Source organism: Suricata suricatta, chromosome 1 (assembly GCF_006229205.1).
Source record: "Suricata suricatta isolate VVHF042 chromosome 1, meerkat_22Aug2017_6uvM2_HiC, whole genome shotgun sequence".
In the NCBI taxonomy this organism is placed as follows: domain Eukaryota; kingdom Metazoa; phylum Chordata; class Mammalia; order Carnivora; family Herpestidae; genus Suricata; species Suricata suricatta.
The window spans coordinates 33,219,566-33,241,615 of NC_043700.1; the positions used below are offsets into that span (position 1 = coordinate 33,219,566).

The following is a 22,050-nucleotide window of genomic DNA, read 5'->3' on the forward strand; positions in this document are numbered from 1 at the left end:
GGGACCAAAGCTTTGTAGATTTTGTTAATTCTAGTAAACATAGAACGTGAAGTGAAACCTTTATGTGTAAACTTGGGCATCAGACATGCATAAAGGGCCCTCTCGTGGCCAAACTGAAAAGTTTTGCTTATTTAACATGGTTGATATATCTGGATATTAGCTGGGAAATGCTTTGTGGTTTAAAAGCAGTCTACATTAAAAAATAATAGTAATAACTGAAATTCAATACCCGCCACCTTTCATTCTTACAAATGTGCAGCCCAGATGAGTAAGGTCTCTGGTCAGCTCACATGTTAAGAGAAGTATTATCCGTGTGAAACTGATTCCATGTTGTCTGGTGTTAGTCCAAGTAGAGCCATTAAAAATGTTGTTTTCCTTCTAGAGCCAGATGACATGGATAAGTAGAAATAACAGTAGAGTGAGAATATTTCTGCATCTTTCACTTTTCCAAGATGGCTCAGTTACCCAACCTAAGAACTGAAGCGCCCCAAACCTGCAGTGCCAACGTCACTGCACAGCTAAGATAATATACATCTTAAATGTTTGACATTTCTACACAAACTACCGATCATAAACAGTATCTGTTAAGATTGGATTTATAAAGCAAATTACTTTAGTGGAATTCGGTTTTCCATCTGAAGATTTCACAGCATTCCACTCTTAGGCCTTGGAGAAAAGAAAAAGATGTTTTCCTAACCATTCCCGCCCTTTCTGCCACTCCCTCTCCGGCTAGCTCTCGGCTCCAACCCTACCCCGGGAGCTGCTGATTTGGAGGGGTGAGAGTGGGGGAGTACATCAAAGTGATGTAATTCGTGACTTTAAGATGGTTACCATGACGACTATCAGGCATATTACGATCTCGGTAGGTTAAGAGATTCTTTAATCTAGCCTTCAAAGAGGGTTAGCCCATAGTTTACAGAGTGTGGACAGGCGGAAAAACGTCAGTCTAGCCCCCCTCCCGCAGCATAGCCTCCTCTTAAGCTAAACCCAATAGACCGGTCATTTCGCCGGTAGCAACTGGACCTTCGCCGCCTCAGGGACTGCCACAGCGAAGGACGCCCTCCCTCCCCATAACCTGAGAGCTCATTGGTGGGTGGTGTCGTCACTCAGAGTGACGTCACGGGTGAGGAAAGAGGTGGGACCATAGAGACGGCCTGGGGACCCTTTTGAGCTGGGGGAGGGGGGATTAGGAAAGGACCGGGGGACCGAGGCAGCCGTTCCGGGGAGCAGACCCAAGGAGGTAGGGGTGGGAGGGCCAAGTCCTCAGGCTGTTATTCGAAGGACTTCGCCTGCTTTTTTTCCCTTCCGGAGCCCGCTCCCTCCGCATCCTGCTCTTCCCATCAGCGTACAGTTTTCCCGACAGCTTCCAGTTCCCCACATCACTCTCCTCAGCACTTGACCTCGTGCCCCTGCCCGTCCCCGCCCCCAACTTTTAAGTTCAACTTCCATTCCTCCTCCTTCTGCGCCTCGCTTCCTCTTTTCAGTACCCCGCGCCCGCCTTCTACTTGTCTTCCTTCCATAAACCTGCCTCGCCGACAAGGTTGTCGTCCCCGTACTTGCATCATCCCCGCACCCAAACACAAAGAAACCCCCCAGACCCCGCTACCACAGACACAGTCCTCCAACACGCTACGTGCACAAAAGCCGAGAGGGCGTTTTGCCTCTGTGTCGTCAAGGGCCAGAAGCAAAGGTAACCCGGGGATCCTGGGCCCCCCCACCCCGCCCGGCTTGCGGGCGTGGGCGGCGCGATGGCGCAGGCGGGGCTCCCCGCAGTCCCCGCCTAGGAAGTGGTTGCCCACAGGTCCGGACGGGAGCGCCCAGGGGCCGGAGAGCCGGCTAACCGCCAGATCGGGTGTGGCATCCCACCAGCAGGAGACCACCCTCCCTTAGCCTTGGTTTAGAGGTTCCGAAGGATTATTTGAACTCCTGTTCAAAATGTCAGCTCTGTGGTTGAGGTTTCCGTTCCGGAGGGCACCCTGGTCTAGGCCTTGCCCAGCTGCAGGAAAGCAGATATTACTAAAGCACCTTGCTTGCCCTTGGCTGAAAAGCGCCACAGGATGGAGAGAGGTTTTGATAAAGCTTATTTAAAGGTATAAAGCTCAGTTTGGACTCTGGAGAACCACCAATACAGAAAACCGATTTACCTCCACTTGCACTGTTAGTAGGTATCATGTATCTCTTCACTGCTACATGAATGTGTTTTTAGTGAGTACTTTCAATCTTTAAAGTTTAGGGCAGCTTGGTCAGGTATGGGAAAAAGCTAACTGAAACAAATTCAGGGTATTTACTCTACCTGTATTTTTAAACTACTAATAAATGTGTATTGCTTAGCTTCTTTAATAACCTGGCAACATTCAAGTAGGTTACTAGGTGTTATTGACCAGAAATAGAAGTCTTTGAAGACCGTGTCACCATCATGAGCACCAACATAATAGAGATTATTTCTATTTGTTGCAGTCCCAAAATACCATTTCCAGATCCAGGGCTGAGAAAACATTCTTGAACTTGAAAGATTTTATACCTTGAATGGAATATGCAGAAGTTCTACCCTTTCCATAGTAAACAATTAAATCCTGATATCTTTATAATTTAATGTGTTTTTAAAATACTAAATCATTTACTTACTCTTTCTGTCTAGGTTCCTATGTTGACTAGTTGAGACAAATATAAATATGGCTTTCTACAGTTATAATACAGTCTTAGCTATTGCCCGAACAAGGTAAGCTGAGGAATCCCCCCTTCTCCTGCCAAATTCGTATGAACTTTCGTCTAGATGAAAAAGATATATGTGAAAGGATAGGCTTGTTACACAACAAATTAAAGCTTTGTTGGGGGCACCTAGCTGGCTCAGTTGAAGAGTGTTGGACTCTGGATCTCAGGGTTGCAAGTTCAAGCCCCATGTTGGGTATAGAGATTACTTAAAAATAAAATCTTCAAAAACTTTTTTAATGTTTTATTTATTATTGAGACAAAGAGAAACAAAGCATGAGCGAGAAAGGGTCAGAGAGAGAGAAAGACACAGAATCTGAAGCAGACTCCAGGCTCTGAACTGTCAGCACAGAGCCTGAAGCGGGGCTCAAACCCAAGAACTGTGAGATCATGACCTGAGCTGAAGTCGGCTGCTTAACCGACCGAGCCACCCAGGCACCCCAAAAATAAAATCTTTTTAAAAAATTAAAGTTTTGTTGCCTCTATACTGGTTTTTAGGAAGCTGGTATTTTATGGTATTTAAACTTACCCAGAATTTTTTATATGTTTTAGAACTCAGGCTAATTTTGTAGATGTGTGGCACAGGAAAGACAGAAGATGAAATGGCTTTAGAGTGACCCCTCATAACTGATGAATGTTACATGAGACACTTAGAAAAATGACTACAGTGGCTGGCAAACAAACCCGTCCAAGGGCACTGGGTCTGTTATCACTTATTCCAAAGAGTATTCATGGAAAACTTACTTTGTGCCAGATACATTGTACAATGTTACCTTTTGGCCCTTCAAAAACCATTTTATCTTGGAGTGCTTCAAAACCAGTCCACAAGTATGGAAAAGCCATTTCTTTGCCAGAAGAAATGTTCTTGCCAGGAACTTTCTTTGCCTAGATGGGTCTTATTTTTATTTGCAAACAATCCAATGTGCTAATTTAACTGAAGATTATGAGCTGTTGTAAAACTACAATATCTAGATCTATGGCTGGAGTGCCCAATTCTCCTTCTTACCTAACATTCTTGAAGAATCTTAGGTGAAGGGCATTTCAGCTGTAAATGCCTCTCATTTGAGGGACTCCATGGGTGCTACACAGACAAAGCGGTATGAAGTGATTGGTCAGTCTCCACAGAGACCATGAAGTGTTTCATTCATGCAGTATTAATTTTTTTTAAGTTTTTTTTTTTTTGAGAGAGAGAGCGAGAACAAGCGAGCAGGAAAGGGGCAGAGAGAGAGGGAAAGAGAGACTCCCCAGCAGGCTCTGTGATGTCAGCACAGCCCTGATGTGGGGCTCAAACTCACAAACTGCGAGATGGCCTGAGCCGAAATCAAGAGTTGGACGCTAACCAACTGAGCCATCCAGGCGCCCGTAAGCAATATTCTTATTGTCAGCACAGTAACAAAAGATACAAGCGTTCCACCTGTTTTATGATAGTAGATAAAGACAACACTTTCAAACACAAACCCTGATGGAAAAATGTTTGCTATTAGATTTTTATTTTATTTGTTTATTTATTTAATGTTTGTTTGTTTTTTGAGAGAAAGAATGCAGGCAGTGGAGAGGCAGAGAGAGAGACACACACAGAATCCAAAGGAAGCTCTAGACTCCGTCTGAGTGGTCAGCATAGAGCCCAACACGGGGCTCGAACTCACAAACCATGAGCTCATGACCTGAGCTGAAGCTGAACACTTAACCAACTGAGGCACCCAGGCACCCCTGCTATTAGATTTTTAAATTAACAGTTGGAGAGTTTCCAACTTGCAATATAGCACTTATTTTTAGGAATTACCTTATTATTATTTCTTCAAGAGTATATCATTCAACCATAAAGTGCCTTGTTCTTCCACTGGGGTAAAAAGTTATATTTCATTCATTAATGAATATCATCTGCTTTTAAAAAGGCAGTCTTAAAAACTATTCTATTATTTTAACCAGATAAATATTTCTTTAATTTTTGAGTTTGTAATAGTATGTGCTCAACTCAGAGGATGTTGCTTTTTATTCCAGATTCCCTAGCCATTTTGTCCATCCCACCAGCTCTTCTTATTCCCCGTCGTTTGCATTTCTTCACTTGCCAGATTCCCAATTAAATAAAACTTACATGAAGTACTATGGAAGCAAGAAGTACTCCTGTCCTAATCAGTCAGGCAATAAAGTACTTCACTTACAAACTAGAATAATACAAAAGCTACACACATCAACTTGCTGGCTGCAAGACGTCCCTGGTAAACCTCAGCCGGAACAAACCCCAAAAAAGCCACAGGTGATGAACCCCAAGCCCACGAAGGGAACTGGCATGAAGATTAAGGAAGAAAAGCGATCTTACAGACAAAAAATTATGGATGAACTTAAATATTATTACAATGGATTCTATTTGCTTTGGATTGACACCAAAGTTGCTGCCAGGATGGTTTGGAGGCTATTGCATGGACAGGTGCTGACCAGACGAGAGAGACGAAGGGTAGGCAAGAGTCATATTTGAGAAAGAAAACGTAAAATGAAAATGAACTATTTGGAACCAAGTTTTAAACTTGACTTAAAATTCATCCTAAAACTCTCAACATAGGAATAGTAACTGATGGTGAGAACCAGAGTTTCTGACTGAGTTAATTTATCTGAAATTGACCTACTCTTTGCCTATAAAATGTAAAATGGTTATAATTGTATTTTCTGATCTCCCCACAGAGTGGAGAAGCTTCGGTTTAAATCTGTGCACCTGAAGTAGAAACTACTGTTACTATATTATGCATATGCATTTGAAAAATCAGTTTTTAACAGAATCCATATTTAAGTACAGACCTCTGACTTAGATGAAAGCTAAGAGATGCCAATAATATGTTTTGGTTGTCATAGATTTCCTTGAAGCTATCCCTTTAGATATTACTTGAGTTGTGGTAAAGAGGAAAACTCTACCTTTCCATTTTATAAATAGAGAAAATCTTTAAGAGCTAAGGCAGGCTTTTTTTTGGGGTGTAATTTTGTTGTTGTTTTGCGCATGTCCTAAAATAATGAATACTGCATGTGCGTTTAATCTCTAGCTCTTGAGAACTTGTGCTGATTTCTTCCGCCTGGTTCCATTCATGGTGTTCTTCATGGTACCCTTCATGGAGCTCTTATTACCAGCATTTCTGAAATTCTTTCCAGAGATGTTACCGTCAACTTTTGAAAGTGAATCCAAAAAGGTATGTAGGATTTTTAAAGATTAAAACAAAATTAATAGACTTTATTCTTTAGAGCAGTTATGTTTATAGCAAAATTGAGCAGAAAGATATAGAGGGTCCCCAGAGAACCCCCATTTCCCCTGTATTAACATCTTGCATTGGTGTGATCTGTTTGTAATAACTGAAGAACCAATATCTAGATGTTATTATTAGTTAAATCTCATACTTTACATTAGGCTTCACTCTTTGTAATATACAGTTCTTGGGTTTTGAAAAATGCATAGTGTCATGTATCTACCATCACACTATCACACAGAACAGTGTCACTGCCCTAAAAATGCCCTGTGTGTCGCCCATTTGTTGTTCCTCCTACCTCCCCCAAGCAGTGGCAAACACTGACCTTTTCACTGTCTGTAGTTTTGCCTTTTCCAGAATTGTTGGATTTCATACAGTGTGTGTACTCCTGTCATGGCTCATTTCTATCACTGTCTAATATTTCATTATGTGGATGTACCACAGGTCGTTGAGTTCACCTGTTGAAGCATATCTTGGTTGTTTCCAATTTTGGGCAATTATGAATAAAGCTGTTATAAATAAATGTCTGTGTGCACGTTTTTGTATGATCACAATCTTTCAACTCATTTGGGTTCCTAAATGCATAGGAAAACAATCGCTGGATCATATGGTAAGACTGTGTTTAGTTTTGTAAAAAAAAAAATCACCAAACTGTCTTCCAAAGTAGTTATACCATTTTTCATTCTCACCAGCAATGAGAGTTCCTGCAGCTCCATGTCCACATCAGCATTTGTCATTGTCAATGCTTTGAATATTAGCCAGTCTAATAGGTGTAAAGTGATACCTCACTGTTATTTCAGTTTGCAATTCTCTGATGATGTATAATATCGAGCATCTTTCTTTGGGGAGATATCAGTCTTTTGCCCACTTTTTAATGGAGTTCATTTTCTTATTGTTGAGTTTTAGGAGTTCTTAGTATATTTGGATAGAAGTCCTTTATCAGATATGTGTTTTACAAATATATTCTCCCAGCCTGTGGCTTGTCCATTCTCTTATCTGTTTTTCACAGAGCTAAAATTTTTAACTTTAATCAGGTGCAACTTATCGATATATCTTTTTCTTGGATCATGCTTTTGGTGTTGTATTTAAAAACTCATTGCCAAACTCAAGGTCACCTAGGTTTTCTCCTATGTATATTTTTTTAATTTTTAAAATTTTATTTTAAGTAGGCTCTATACCCAGCATGGGGCTTGCCTCACAGCCCTGAGATCAAGAGTCGCATGCTCTACTGACCAAGCCAGCCAGGTGCCCCTCCAGTGTTTTCTTCTGGATGTTTTATAGTTTTGAATTTTAAATGTAAATCTATAATCTGTTTTGAGTTAATTTTGGTGAGAGATGGAACATCAAAGACCCTTTTTTTTGTTAACATGGATACCAAGTTTTTCTAGCATACTTTGTTGACAACTTGGTTCTACTGAATCTTTTCAACTATTAAAAAATACAGAAAACAAAAATCAACTGCTATTGCAGTGACTAGTTGAACAGTAGGTTTAGCCAGATAGACACTTTAGTGCTTAAGACTAGTTCTAGAAAAGAAGGATCCTTAATGGATGGTCACTGGGGTGGCCACTTCATTCTTTCCATTCTGCCCCACTCTTACTAGAGATAGGTACAAAAGTATGAACATGACATTACAAGAGGACAAAAGGACAACTTTTATGTATTTGTTTTTAAATGTTTATTTCTTTGAGAGAGAGGGGGAGAGAGAGAGAGAGCATGCAGGGCGGGGGAAGGTTGGAGGGGTATGCAGAAAGATAGGGAAAGAGAGAATCCCAAGCAAGCTCCATGTTGTCAGCATGGAGCTCAATGTGCGGCTCAATCCCACAAACCATGGGATCATGACAGGAGCCAAAATCAGGGGTTGGACACCCAACCAACGGAGCCACACAGGTGCACCTAAAAAGGAAAAGGCTTTTTTTTTTTTTTTAATGTTTTTAAATTTATTTTTGAGAGACAGAGAGGAACAGCATGAGCAGGGCAGGGTCAGAGAGAGAGGGAGAAACAGAATCTGAAGCAGGCTCCAGGCTCTGAGCAAGTTGTCAGCACAGAGCCTGACACGGGGCTTGAACCCACAAACCGTGAGATCATGACCTGAGCCGAAGCTGGCCGCTTAACTGACTGAGCCACCCAGGCACCCCAAAAAGGACAACTTTTAAATGTGATTGGGAAATATCTCATAGAAGAGGTAGCTAGACAACTGAGGCTAGAAAAGTGGTAGAATTTTGCGGCAGCATTTGGAAGGTTTTCTGGATAGAAAGAGTAGCAGTTACAATGGCTTCATTGTGTAAAAGAGTATGGCAGAATCTGAGACACTGAGTGCTTCTTTGTGGTTTGAGTAGGGAATACAAGGAGATCCATGGTGGAAGATGAGACAAAAGTGATGTGTTGGGGTCAGGTTGGAAAGCATCTACCACCCTAAGGAATTTAGAGTTTGCCTTTGACCATGGTGAATGATGGAAAGTAAATTTACGCAGAGGGTGAGTAACGTGATTAGATCTGTATTTTAGAAAAATAGTTTTGCTAGCTGGAAGGATTGCAGAGGGCAGAGCCAAGGGAGGGAAATCAGCTGGAATGCCATTACAGTAGCACAGGAGTGAGTGGATTAAATTATGAAAGTGGCATTAGGAATAAAAACTTGAAGATACATTTGAAATCGGTGTTAGGGGTTAGAATCAGGCTGCAATATTTAACTCACTGGTAGTGTTTTAGTTTACTTACATTTAAAGTAATCAAGACCTAGAATTAATACCTTGAGATTCCAAGGAATGTGTTTGTGGATGCAGGAAGATGGGGGCAGAGAGGAAGTGATTTATCTACACCTTCCTCTTTCCTCAACACTTCCCGTTCCCCAAACATACAAACACACACATTATAGCTACAGGTTTAGAAAGTACGTTTTTCTTTCATTTCATGGACTAAAGCAAAGGAGAGAGACAGACAGACAGAGTAGGTGGTGGTGGAGGGAAGCTGTTATGGGAGGGCAAGGGGAGGAGACAGGACACTATTTACATCAGATCGGAGCACCAAAGCACTTCGCTTCCATCATACCTATTCATTACGCTTTTGTATTAATTTGTGGAATTTTTGGAATATCATTAGTCACTAATGTTTGTTTTTCCCATTAGACTAGAAGTTCTCTGAGGGCAGGAATTCTTATCTGTTTTTGCTGATTTTATTCCCAGCACCTAGCACCTGGTAGATGCTCAATAAACAGAAATGGATGACTGGATGGGTTCTAATGATGGCATTGCCATTGCCATTGTTTGATCTTTTTTTTTTTTTGGTAGCATCTTTGCAGATCTTTCTAAAAATCACTGATTGTTAATATTGGCTGATCATTAGAATCTCTTGGACAACTTAAAAAATATATTAAGATTCCTCTTTCTCTCTATCCCCCTGAGTTCTGATTACGATTATTGCTGATAGTGAGCGAGGATTTCGAAATACTTGCCAACATCGTGTCTTAAGAGTGTACAGTTAGGGGCTGGCTTAGTCAGTAGATGATAGGATCTTGGCATTCAAGCCCCACCCTGGGAGTAGAGATTACTAAAAGAAAAAAAGAAAGTAATGTATATGTAATTCTCTTTTGCGTAGTGCTTTGTTCACATCTGTTGTAACATTTAAGTCAGTGTAAGATAATTAATTGTATCTGTTTTGTATGAAACTGCATGCTACAGTAGTATAGAGTTTCTTTTTTTAATTAAAAAAATTTTTAAATTTATTATGGAGATAGAAGCAGAGTATGAGTGGGGGAGGGCAGAGAGAGAGGGAGACACAGAATCAGAAGCAGGCTCCAGGCTCGAACCCACGAACCGGGAGATCATGATCTGAACTGAAGTCGGCCACTTAACTGACTGAGCCACCCAGGCACTCCATAGAATTACTTTCTGAGTTTTCTTTGTGGCTCATGCAAAATCTAGGAGCACTAAGACCACAGGCTGGCCCAACTAGTTGGTTTGGTTTGTACCAGGCTAAGAGATAGGATCTCATTCTGAATAATGACAAAGGCTGCCATTGAGGGGACACTTTGGATCTATCAAATATTTATGATCATTTTATTAGTAAGAAATAAAAGGTAAGATTAAGGAGTCAAGTTGCAAATAGAGGCTGGGTTTTATTCTGCTTCTCACAAAACCCATTTAATTAGGTCTGAAAATAATAATAACACACGAAGTAGGGATGAACAATAACAAGGTGGCGGTTATTTTTTTTCTCATCTTTATCTGTAAAGTTGCAATCATAAAGGATTGATTAACTTCCTCCTCTTCTATTATTAAGGAAGAAAAACAGAAAAAGAAAATGGCTGCAAAGTTGGAACTAGCAAAATTTCTTCAAGAAACAATTACAGAAATGGCAAGGAGGAACAGGGCCAAGTTGGGAGACGCCTCTACACAGTTCTCATCCTACGTCAAACAGGTGTCACTCTCTTTTGTAACACCAGACAACAACGTCCAGGCTGGCAGTTATATGAAAACTTCATGTCGTCAGGGAGCTTCCAAATTGCTCACAGTCCCTGACTTCGCAGATACCTAAGCTATACGCATACAATACTGCAAACATTTAGAGATTTGCAGAAAAACCCATCTTAAAGCAGCCGTGTGTTGAAGAACTTCGTGAAAAGAACTGTAGATTTAGAGTCAGACTTTTGAACTACTCCTGAGTTTTCAGTTGACTTAGACTGACTTGCACAGATTTCTCCTCTTGGTACCACAGGGCTGATTTCCAGACATAAGATAGAGTCTGTGAATGCCTTGATGTGTCTTTCATATAGTCTACAGGGAAGGCTAAATTAACTAAGAAATACATTTTAATGAACCTCTTTGTCCTACAGGACAAATTTTAATGAACCTCTTTGTCCTACAGGTCCAGACAGGCCACAAGCCCAGTACAAAGGAGATAGTTCGCTTTTCCAAACTGTTTGAGGATCAGCTAACCCTAGAGCACCTAGACCGACCTCAGCTGGTTGCCCTGTGCAAACTCCTAGAATTGCAGCCCTTTGGAACCAACAATTTGCTTCGCTTTCAACTTCTGATGAAACTGAAGTCTATAAAAGCAGATGATGAAGTAAGAGCTTAACTATAGGCAAAGGGAATCAGCAACGCATGAGAGATCCCGTAGGGTGGCTTTGTGATTAAGAGTAATATCTCTTCTTAGATCTGCTGGGGGACTGGTTCAGGCAAACCATTGAACGGTTTAAATAATCATTACCATGACAACGTGAACCGTGATTACTCATTTTAGAAGTTGTTTGTGTTACTCTGACGCATTTTCTGGAGAAGGCCCTCACAAGCAGTTAGTAATTTAGTAATCTAGAGCAGTTAGGACCTGCTGGGAAGGAGCAGCAGCCCAGGAGATTCCTGAGAGTCTTCCATTGCTAAGGCCAGTGCTCTGCCCCCACACCTCAGCCCCTCTTTCTTAGAGCTGATGCCAGAGTAAATACTCTGCCGGGTGAGTTGGCCTGATGAGAAGGGGTGACAACGTGTATCGCAGAGAGGGGGAGCCGAGTCTGGACATCTTATGGTGGAAAAGGAATTGCAACTACTAATTAGACTCCTTAAAAAATGAAAGGAATGTTTCTTGAGTCAGAATCAGCTGCTTTAAAGAAAGCATTCTGCCTGAGGGAGCAAGCTTCCGGGAACTGAGAAAGCACGATCGATTTGGCCTCATTTACATTTCAGCTGTTGCTTTCAGAACTTTAGAATAAACTGTACCGGTCCCAGAAGTACTGTAGTTTTGGGGCAAAGTGAGCAGAAACTATGTTATGATTGAGAGAGTTTTGTGGACCAGAGGTAGGACTGTGCCCTGGTGGAGGTGGGGGAGGGTGGGGGAAGAGTGATATGGGACGCGCAGCAAACAGTAACACTAAAAACTTTTCAAGTGGAATATTTTCTGATGAAGCCCAATGCTGCTGCGAAAGGGAAGCGGTGTCACAACCAGCCAAAATGCAAACCAAGAGGGGAAAGAATTACTTGGATGACAGAGTGCTGGGGAGGGTTATGGGACTATCTCGGATATTATGAATACCTGTTGGCAGGATTCCCTTCATTTCCAACTGCTGCACCTTTAGTCAGTGCAGAGGACAAGGTGTGAGAGATGTAGTGTTTCCCCTGATTGGTTGGAATTTAGGCGTTTGGTAAACCTGGGACTGAAAGATCCAGTACAACTGCTTACATTTCTTTCAGATAATTGCCAAAGAAGGGGTGAGTGCTTTGAGCGTGTCAGAACTGCAGGCTGCCTGCAGGGCCCGAGGAATGAGATCCCTGGGTCTCACCGAGGAACAACTGAGACAGCAGCTCACAGAGGCAAGTAGCCGTTCTCCAGGGCTATTTTCACTGGAACTCTCTCCCCTGTGATTTGCAGGCCTCACTTTGTGATGTCGACTCTGCAGGCGAGCCATCTTACTAAGTTGCCTTATGGAATTGAGCAGTGGGACTCTGAGGAAGCTAGATTTATTTTGTTTTTAAGTTATTTATTTTGAGAGAGAGAGAGAGAGAGAGAGCGAGCGAGCGAGCGAGCTAGCAAGTGGGGAAGGGGCAAAGAGAGGGAGGGAGACAGAAAGAATCCCAAGCAGTCTTTGTACTTCATGCAGAGCCTGATGCGGGACTTGAACTCATGAACCATGAGATCATGGCCTGAGTTGAAGTCAGATGCTTAACTGACTGAGCCCCCCAGGCGCCCCAGAAGCTAAATTTATTTTTGAAAGAGACAGTACACTCTATTAGTTTTCTGTTGCTGCCTCAGAAACTATCACAAGCTTAGTGGCTAAAAATAGCACCCGTTTGCTAGCTTACAAGTCTGTTGGTCAGAAGTATGGGCTCTATTGTTCCTAAAGGCTGTGGGGAAGACTCCACATCCAGGCTCACTCAGAGTGTTCACTGAATTTAGTTTCTTGCAGCTGTAGGACCAAGAGCCTGATTTCCTGGATGGCTGTCAGCCCCAGGCTAGTCTCTGAAGACCACCTTGGTTCCTTACCTCTAGGCCCAGTCTATCTGCACAGCGGGCAAAGTGAGAGCTTCTTTTGACCCCCTGTAGGCTTCACATCTCAGACTTCCCCTTTTTAACCTCTAGCTGCACATTTAGAGATTTAGAGGTCTCATGTGAATAGGGGAGACCTAGTCAGATAACTTCCTACTCTGAGGCCTACTGGCTTGGGACCCTGATTATATCTGCAGACTCCCTCCCAGCGGCACCTATATTCGTGCTTGAATAATTGGGAGGAGGTGTGGGGCCACAAGGGACAGGGAGTCTTGGGGCCACCTTAGAGTTGTGCATCCTTCATGTATTTAAAGGGCCTGGGCCAAATCTTGAATCCAAGGCCTGTCATGTGCGAATCCATCCAGAGGTCTAAACCTTGCCTGGTGGCTCACCTGGGACCACTTTTCCAGTTAGTGCCCCAAGCCAATGTAAAGTCTTCGCTTTGGCAGATGTTTCATAGTTTCCCTTAGACAGCATATTTTTAAAAAAACTTTTTTTTATGTCTTTATTTTATTTTTGAGAGAGAGACAGAGAGTGAGCTGGGGAAGGGCAGAGAGAGAGACACACACATAGAATCTGAAGCAGGCTCCAGGCTCTGAGCTGTCAGCGCAGAGCCCAACATGGGGCTCGAACTCACAGACTGTTAGATCATGACCTGAGCTGAAGTCAGACGCTCAACCAACTGAGCCATTCAGGCGCCCCTAGACAACATATTTTAACTAAGAGTGTTTTCAAACAAAGGAGCAACTTCTCTGAGAATCCTCACAACTGTAAGAAGTGCTATAAAGTGTGCACAAAGCATTTTGGAATAGGAGCCACTGTTGTGGCTTCGAAACCAGGTCAGGCAGCTCTTCCCTCTTACATGTTGGACCTGCTCTGGCTGGAAGATTAACATATCGTAGAGAGAATTTCTTAAAATCATTTATTTCTTGAACATAGAGTATTGAGTGAGTTCATACTGTGAAATAGCTTTCTTTTTTTTATTATTTTTAAAATTTTTTAAAAATAGTTTATTGTTAAATTGGTTTCCATACAACACCCAGTGCTCTTCCCCACAAGCTCCCTCCTCCATCACCACCACCTCCCCCCTCCCCCTTCCCCTTCAACGCTCAGTTCATTTTCAGCATTCAATAGTCTCTCAAGTTTTGCATCCCTCTCTCTCCCCAACTCTCTTTCCCTCCTCCCCTCCCCCTGGTCCTCCATTAGGTTTCTCCTGTTTTCCTGTTAGACCTGTGAGTGCAAACATATGGTTTCTGTCCTTCTCTGCCTGACTTACTTCACTCAGCATGACACCCTCAAGGTCTTCAAATAGCTTTCTTGAGAGGGTGTATCATTTTTACCACAAAGCAGTGAGGATACTAATCCAACAATATGTTGGATCCAGCACTATGTATTTTTTAAAAATTCCTGTGTGGATACATACAGCCACTTTATAGAAAGGAAAATCTAGAAATGATAATCATATGAAGCATCTTAACTTTAGAATAAGATAAATTACAACTATGAGATACCCCCTTCACCTGTGGTGTTGGCAGAGATCAGTCTGAACCACATTGTGTTGTTGAGGGTTGGGGAGAGGGCTACTCATGCATTGCTGAGAAAAACCTCCGCACGATCTTTCAAGATTTAAACATGGATTTTCTTTGACCTAGAAATTTCACTTGTGAAGTATGATATATCTGTAAGATTATCCATTGCAGCATCATTATTGGAAACAGCCTAAAGTGTACTAATAGGAGAATAATCAAATTGAGGGACTTCGGGCAACAATGGAATCCTTAGTAGATGTTTAAAAAAGAAAGAGGACAGGGGCATCTGGGTGGCTCAGTCAGTTAAGCATTTGACTTCGGCTCAGGTTATGATCTCACGGCTTGTGAGTTCCAGTCCGAGTCAGGTGCTGTGCAGACAGCTCAGAGTCTGGAGCCTGCTTCCGATTCTGTGGATTCTGTGTCTCCCTCTCTCTGCCCCTTTCCTGCTCGAGTGTTCTCTCTCTCTCTCTCTCAAAAATAAACAAACATAAAAAAAAAAAGAAAGAAAGAAAGAGGCAGCTCGATTAACTACCGATATGAATCAATCTCCAAGATATTTTCGTGGGAACAAAAGTAAAGGACAGAACAGTGTGTATATATCACACTCTGTGTAAAGATAAAAAACATGTAAATGTATGTTTGTATATTCACAGGACAACTGGTAACACTAGTTGCTTCTAGGGAGGGAAACAGGGTAGCCAAAGGGTAGGAGTAGAAGGCAGGCTTGTTGTTAGTGATCACATTTTACTTTTTGAATTTTGTCTCTTGTGCATGTATGATTGCTCTTATAATATTTAAGCTTGGCCAGTTTGGTTCTTGAAAATTACATCTCATTCTCATGTTTATTTATTTGGTTATGAATAAGGCTTATTTTTTCTTCCGCATTATCTGCTTTGTGTCTAAGAAAAGACACTGAACTACTTTGATCCACCACTGTTTTGAGAGGTTAACGGAACACCCCCCCGCTCGCATTCCGCGGGATCCCACTGGCTTACCCTTGTCGTGCCACTGCTTACCAGCCTGTGGCTGGGGACACTGTAACACCCAGGACGGGGACGCAGTAGATGGCCGTGGGTCATGTCCAGTTCTAACTCTCTGCGATTCAACCATGTTTTATTCTCCTCCAATTCTCCAGTGGCAGGACCTCCACCTGAAGGAGAACGTCCCTCCTTCTCTGTTGCTCCTGTCCCGAACCTTCTACCTGATAGATGTGAAGCCAAAGCCAATTGAGATACCACTGAGTGGGGAGGTAAGTCCCTGGGTTCATGGAGTTTCTGGATTTCTGTTCCTGGGGCCTCTCCATAAATGTCTTATTTCCTCTTGCGGGTAGGGTAGACCAATGTGGTCCAACTGGCTTTAAAATCATTTTAGAATTCTTTAAAAAAATTAAAATCACTAAAACTAATGCCAGCCATGTGCTATTACTTTTTTTTAAATCCCAGCTTGATTTTGGAATCCCATGTAATTTTTTCTCCTTAACTATCTTGTCTTCAGCAGCAGACTGTTGTTTTCACCACTTTCTGTTTTGAGACTGAATAGTTCCTGTTCTTCCGTGTCTATTTGTCCAGATACCTATTAATTTTTAAGCAGTAAATGGCCAATCTAGAATGTAAACTATTTGTTTTCCTTCAACTCATTTCCTTAGTCATTTTTTGTTGCCTTTAATTCAGCAGCTTTTTCCCCCTCCTGGTATTTTACCAAAAAAACCAGGATTGGCCCAATTACTAGAGCATCTTGCTCTGATCAGAAAGAGCCTCTCAGGGCCCCTGGGTGGCTCAGCTGGCTGAGCGTCTGACTCTTGATTTCAGCTCAGGTCATGATGTCATGGTTGTGGGATCGATTGGGGACCAATCATTTTTAATTAGTGATTAGTGCTAGTGATTCCTCGGACAAGGTAAGGGAAATTAGATGAAGTTCAGCATGAAAAATATACTTCAGGCTACACCACCTTACTTTTCCTTTCCATATTTCCAGAGACTAATCGGATTTGGGCTTTGTCTGGGAAGGATTCTAGGGAGAGTAGGAGCAATTTTGGAACCCAGACCCTGTTCTAAAAGGCAGCCTACCTGGTTCTTACTCTGTCTTTGGTCTTTAAGACAGACCAAATTTGTCATTCTTAGTGCTCAAGAGTAAGGAAATCTTGGAATAGTATAATATCTCAGAGCTAAATTTGTGTTTCCAGAATTATTCTAGAGGGACACAGACTCTTTATCCAGATGTTCCTTTCTACAATGTTTGGGAAGGACCTAAAAATCAACGACAAAATGACAAGCTCCTAGGCATTTTATTAGTTGTTTTTTTTTTAAAGGCATGTTTTTAAATGTCTATTTTCCATATATATTCAAAATGAAAGTAGCATGATAGGTTCTGTAAAGACTTTAGAGACACAAAGTTAAATATACTATAATTTAGGATATATGTAGCTCTTTTATTTCCAAAGTACACAAAGAAATCACTTATTTCCAAAGAGCAGTGATATATTCCCTTTTCAAATCTAGCTAACATAATTCTTGAAGGTAAGTTAGCTAGCTATTCTAGAATACCATCCCTTATGTTCTGTTCAGGTTGCAGGAGCTTCTTTTAAACAGCACCTACCATTTTAATAATTCAGACAAACATCACTTATTATTAGACACCAAGATGATAAAGATGTCAATTTTGACCAAGTTATATTAATGCTATTAGAGCTAATTAGGGGCACCTGATTGGCTCTGTCAAAAGAGCATCCTACTCTTAGTTTTGGCTCAAGTTACTTTCATGGTTTGTGGGTTCAAGTTCCCTCTAGGGCTCAGGGCAGAGCCTGTTTGGGATTCTCTGTCTCCCTCTCTCTCAGTCCTTCCCCTACTCACTCTCTCTCAAAAATAAACAAACATTAGAGAGAAAAAAAAAGGCTGATGAGTGATTGAGAAAGGCAACTTGTTGTTGAGAGTGAGAACAGGACCAGAATTGGCAAATCAGGAGCTTATTCATGAATGGGGAATTTTTTCCTTCAGATTTTACTTTTTAAGTAAGTAATCTCTACACCCAACATGGGGTTGGAACTCACAATGATGAGACCAAGAGTTAGTCACATACTCCACCAACTGAGCCAGCCAGGTGTCTCGACGACTGAGGATTTTTAATACTAGAATCTCATTAGGGTGCAACAGGGTGCTCAAAATTCAAGGATAAATAATACTAAGTTGCTATTTCAAAAACATATTTCATATGTTCTCACAAAGGGTATAGTTGGAAGAAGCCAGGAATTTAGTAGAAAGCAAATTGTTCTAGAAAGCGTGGACTACTATGAAGTGCTTCTGAGACTCAGGAATAACAGAGCTTATGTTCATATAAAACGTTTCTCCTCCTAGTCTCCAAAGATGGCTATTCCTGCGGAAGCAGCTACTTCTCCTGAATCTAAAGAGAACCTGCTGGATGTAGCGCCTCCACTGAAGGGAACTAAGGTTAGACAATTACTTTTCATTTGATTAATTAGGTTGAAAAATGAAAACAAGTTAACTTATCTATTTTTAACTCCCTCAATGAAACTGCATTTCAATACAGTGGTGGCCTTTCATAATGAATATTTATTGTGCTATCGGATCTGTTTCTAAGAAAGGTCAACATTTGGCTATCTGTAATTAGGTTCCAGATTTAGCCTCTTGAGTCCTGTGCCAGAAGATGTTCCAAGCTCTTGGCATGACAGTGTGACTATAGATCTAGTACATATTTTGTTTTAAACCATAGCTAACTCTCAGTTCTGATGTTTAAGGATGAAGAATTTATACAACTGCCCCCAGTCACCTCGTCACTCATGATGCCACCCTCACCTCTTTCATTGCCTAAAGGACCCATCCCTTCTGCTAAAGAAGCTGTAAGTGTCTGAAAAAAAAGAAAACCTTCTCTCTCTGGTTATTTTTAAGGGCAGGGAGAATCTAGATTTGTAACTATTGCAAAACACTGCGCTGTTCTTCCTGCCTTCCAAACAGGAAGTTGTAGGCTGAACTTTAGTCATTTTATAACCACGAACATTTTTAAAACTCAGTTATCCGAAAGCGGAAAAAATAAACCCCACTTTATTGACCAATGCAATCGTGGATCAGGACTAAACATGTTAAGTCTAGAAGCTAATTACAATATAGGCAGATTCTTATTTTCTTTTGGGCCAGATGGAAATAGTTCCCATATGTTGTGTATTTCACACAGGCTTCAGATGTCAGGAAATACTAGCAGGAAAGCAATTTAAATCTTAGGAGAAATGCATGTAAATAAGAAATTACTTATCTATCCCCTTCTCCCATCTGGGTGGAAGAATTTGGGGCAAGAGCAGAAGCATGACACAAATCAGCGGTAGGGGGGCCATTGGAGAGTTGGACGGTGGCTGTCTCCACTGGCACCAGAGAAGAGAGCCAGCGAACACGCAGATGTCCGGGGGTGAACATCCAGGGGCCTTGCTTGCAGGTGTTTTTATTATCAAGGTAAATTAATTATAAACTCAGGTTTTACTTTATGGTCTGCCATTATTTGATTAAGAAAATACAAGAGGGACTCCTGAAGAACTTACACATCTGACTGTGACCAGTGCCTAAAGTCCTTATGTTTTGTACCTAGACACTGCAGGCCAAATCACAGAAGACAGCCCAGAACAGCAAGGCTAGTTCAAAAGGGGCTTAAGGACTCCTGGAGGACGAAGCTCATTCTCTCCAGCCCCCTGCCCTCCGCAGTGGCATCCATAAAGGACCACCTGGCTAAGACGATCTGTCTGGTTTGAGCAGAGGATCAGCCATTTCGTCCGTGGGGCCTTGTAACCATTCCAGATGATGTTAGCAGTGAGACCAAGTTCAGACCACTTAGAAATATAATTGCAAAGCCAACTTCCTCTGCACCATTATGTCATTTCCACTAGACTTTGCGTAAAGCCCCCTCCCCATGTTATTTTTGAACAGCTTCATATTTGTGTGCATGTGCTCCACGGGAGGAAATTTTTTTGCATAATGGAATCAGCCTGGCACCTTAGATAGCTCGCGTGAGAACCCGGAAACTCCAAAACCTTTGTAAGACCACCTGACCTTTCCAGTGACCCATCAGTATGAATAGTGCCCTGGAAACAGAGTGCCTGACAAAATGGAATGGACGTACCCCCCGTTGAAGTCTTTCTGGACATAAAGAAGAGAAAGCTCTTTGGAGAAGAAAATGGGGAGTTAAACGGACTGGCAATCAAAAAGGCTTGGCTGCTGCTTGGCTGTTGTGAGTCGTCCCCTCTGGGGCCTGCAGAGGCTCCAGGAATCTGGGAGGCTGCCACCACTCCTGCACATGTGGCTTTCATTAGCCACCATTTTGCCAGGAAACATAATTAAGGGTTTAAGGCTTAACCATTTGTCTGTGCTGGGTGTATGTTTTTCTAGTCTGTTTGTCTTTCACAAACAAGACTATTTGTTAGTCATAGGGGTTGTTAAAGTCTGATATAATCCCTGTGCTACCCAGTAACGAGCATTATGTTCAGATATTTACGTTCGTTAGGTGTGTTCAGTATTGTTAATACTGAAAAAAAAAAAAACTTAATAGATTGCCATGCAGCTGACCCAACAGCTTTCTTCCCTTGGGGAGTGCTTAGAAAAGAAATGATATTTTGGCCGGTGGGTGATGAAATTAGTTTTCTTTGCTTGCTGTGAAATTGAAAGCAGTTAGATGGGAGTCAATTAAACCGAGTAAAACGCAAATCTCCCTCTCTGGGATCACCTACATGAGGACTGTCGTCAGCACTTCACAGCAAGGATATGTACCTTACAATGCTTTTCAAGCCTCCTCTACACCAGAGGAAAAGCCCCACTCTGGCCTGCTAAATGAATCCTACCATGCACATTCCATGGATCTTGCTATTGGCCTAGTAAGGTGATTCACAATAAACTTTCCCATTTTTAAAATGATGGGTGTGTGTTTTAATTAGCTCATGTTCAAGTGTTTAAGGTGGGAAAGGGCCTAGCTAGTCAACTTGTTCAATCCTGTTTCAGCTGAATGATTCATAAATACTGTTGGCCCTTCTACAGTTCTTTCTGGCTTTCCCTATAAGCAGAGTGGGAATGGTTAGGTCAAGGGGCCCCAGTTGGCCCTCGCTCATTTTTTTTCTACATCTGAGCATCTGAGACACCTCTTCCCGTTCTTAGGATAGTGGCTCAGAGAAGTCAAGGATGTTTCTTTGGTCTCACCACATAGTCCTCTTGGTTGTCGGGCTCTATAGGATTGTTCAATGTATCCCCGTGCTGAAACCGAGCTGGTGGTGTTTGCTAAACTATTAACGACCAACTCTGGTTGGGTGTGAGGGGGTGCCCTGATTTGTAGCACTTCAAGCTGCCCACAGGAGGTCACTGCAGGAGAGTTAAGAGGCGTGCACGGCCAGCTGCAGCCAAGCTCCAGCACGCCACCGACCCCAGCCCCCCTGAACGACAGGAGACAAATCTGTAGTTGGCAGCCGCATGTTCAGTTAAAGTGTCACTTCTGTGCTCCAACACAAACATCTGCGAGGCTGTGCAGTATACGTGACCCTGAACACTGTGAGGTGCCCATCCAGTGAGAATTTGCCCCAGATGAGTCTTCCTGAACAGCTGGGTTCTTGCTCACCTTCTGTCCCTCAGCAGCCAAGGGAGTGGAAGGCTATGCAAGGCCGCTACGAAGCTCTCCTTTCCTTTCTATTCTTCCCTGCAGAGGCAGATGCCCTCACCGAGCCAGCTGCAATCATCTCACTGGGTACGATTTGGGGCAGCTTTTAATTTTCTTTAATGTTTATTTTTGAGAGAGAGAGAGAGAGAGAGACAGAGCATGCGTGGGGGAGGGGCAGAGAGAGGGACACACAGAATGCAAAGCAGGCTCCGGGCTCTGAGCTGTTAGCACAGAGCCTGACACAGGGCTTGAACCCACGAGCTGGGAGATCATGACCTGAACCGAAGTAGGGCACCCAACCGACTGAGCTACCCAGGTGCCCCGATTTTAGGCAGTTTTAAAAACCAAACCTCAGTGGTGGTGTCAGATTTGGCCTGTCTCACACACAGAGAATTTTGCTACAAAAGAGAGGTGCTGGTGGTACTTGATGTTTAGGACCTGCACTTGTGCCACGACTTCACTCACAATACCAGTCACACGGGTGACATCAAACAAATGCTCTGTAAAGCTAAAACCGAGGCTAAAATTTCCCAGTCACAACCAGGCCACAGCAGGCAAGTAAGGTAGGACTAAGGGAACTTCAAAGCAGATTGGTTGCTGAATGTGGACTGAGATTTTTGGCCTGCTGGCTCCTCCCAGTGGCAGCTCATGATCACGACGGCTTTTTGTCATTGAGACCGATTTCTTTTTTGCTTCATCTGAGGTTCAATCTTCCTTACTTGAGATCAATAGAGTACATTAGTGGTACCAAGGGACTGATGACCCTCAGTCTGTGGCAATTAGAAAAGGTGGAAAGGCAGTATTGATTACAGCTGTGGTGATCCCAGGCCCTGATCTTTTAACCCTCAGGACACCAGACAGATTCAGTGCCCTGACAGCACGACGTCTTCATTAGATAAACGGGATTCCCTTCCTCAGGAGACCCAGTCTGGTTATTTAAGTAAAATGGCCATTTCATTTTCTCTCAGGTC

At 42.4% G+C, this 22,050-nt stretch overlaps 1 protein-coding gene across 5 annotated transcripts; it reads left to right on the forward strand.

Annotated features, from left to right (window-relative positions):
• Positions 1–1,746: 1,746 nt before the first annotated feature.
• LETM2 (leucine zipper and EF-hand containing transmembrane protein 2) lies at positions 1,747–20,349 on the forward strand. Of its 5 annotated transcripts, XR_003907286.1 has the most exons (12): positions 1,747–2,010; positions 2,639–2,719; positions 4,711–5,164; positions 5,742–5,885; positions 10,218–10,355; positions 10,803–11,003; positions 12,122–12,241; positions 15,579–15,692; positions 17,794–17,886; positions 18,195–18,296; positions 18,735–18,900; positions 19,034–20,349. XR_003907286.1 is itself a non-coding variant. In XM_029936192.1 (11 exons), the coding sequence occupies exons 2-11, from the start codon at positions 2,673–2,675 to the stop codon at positions 19,094–19,096; spliced, it is 1,476 nt and encodes a 491-aa protein (XP_029792052.1). In that variant the 5' UTR covers positions 1,747–2,010; positions 2,639–2,672; the 3' UTR covers positions 19,097–20,349. The 5 variants fall into 5 exon arrangements, 4 of the variants coding, with proteins under 4 accessions (XP_029792052.1, XP_029792061.1, XP_029792056.1 ...); XM_029936192.1 differs by lacking the exon at positions 18,735–18,900; XM_029936196.1 differs by lacking the exons at positions 1,747–2,010; positions 18,735–18,900 and adding an exon at positions 2,114–2,161.
• Positions 20,350–22,050: the final 1,701 nt, after the last annotated feature.

Bases quoted from the DNA above. Each gene is read 5' to 3' on its own strand.
- LETM2 (XM_029936192.1), top strand. From the start codon at position 2,673: ATGGCTTTCTACAGTTATAATACAGTCTTAGCTATTGCCCGAACAAG. The intron at 2,720-4,710 runs GTAAGCTGAGGA...TTTTTATTCCAG, and splicing joins TTAGCTATTGCCCGAACAAG to ATTCCCTAGCCATTTTGTCC. The intron at 12,242-15,578 runs GCAAGTAGCCGT...CCAATTCTCCAG, and splicing joins TGAGACAGCAGCTCACAGAG to TGGCAGGACCTCCACCTGAA.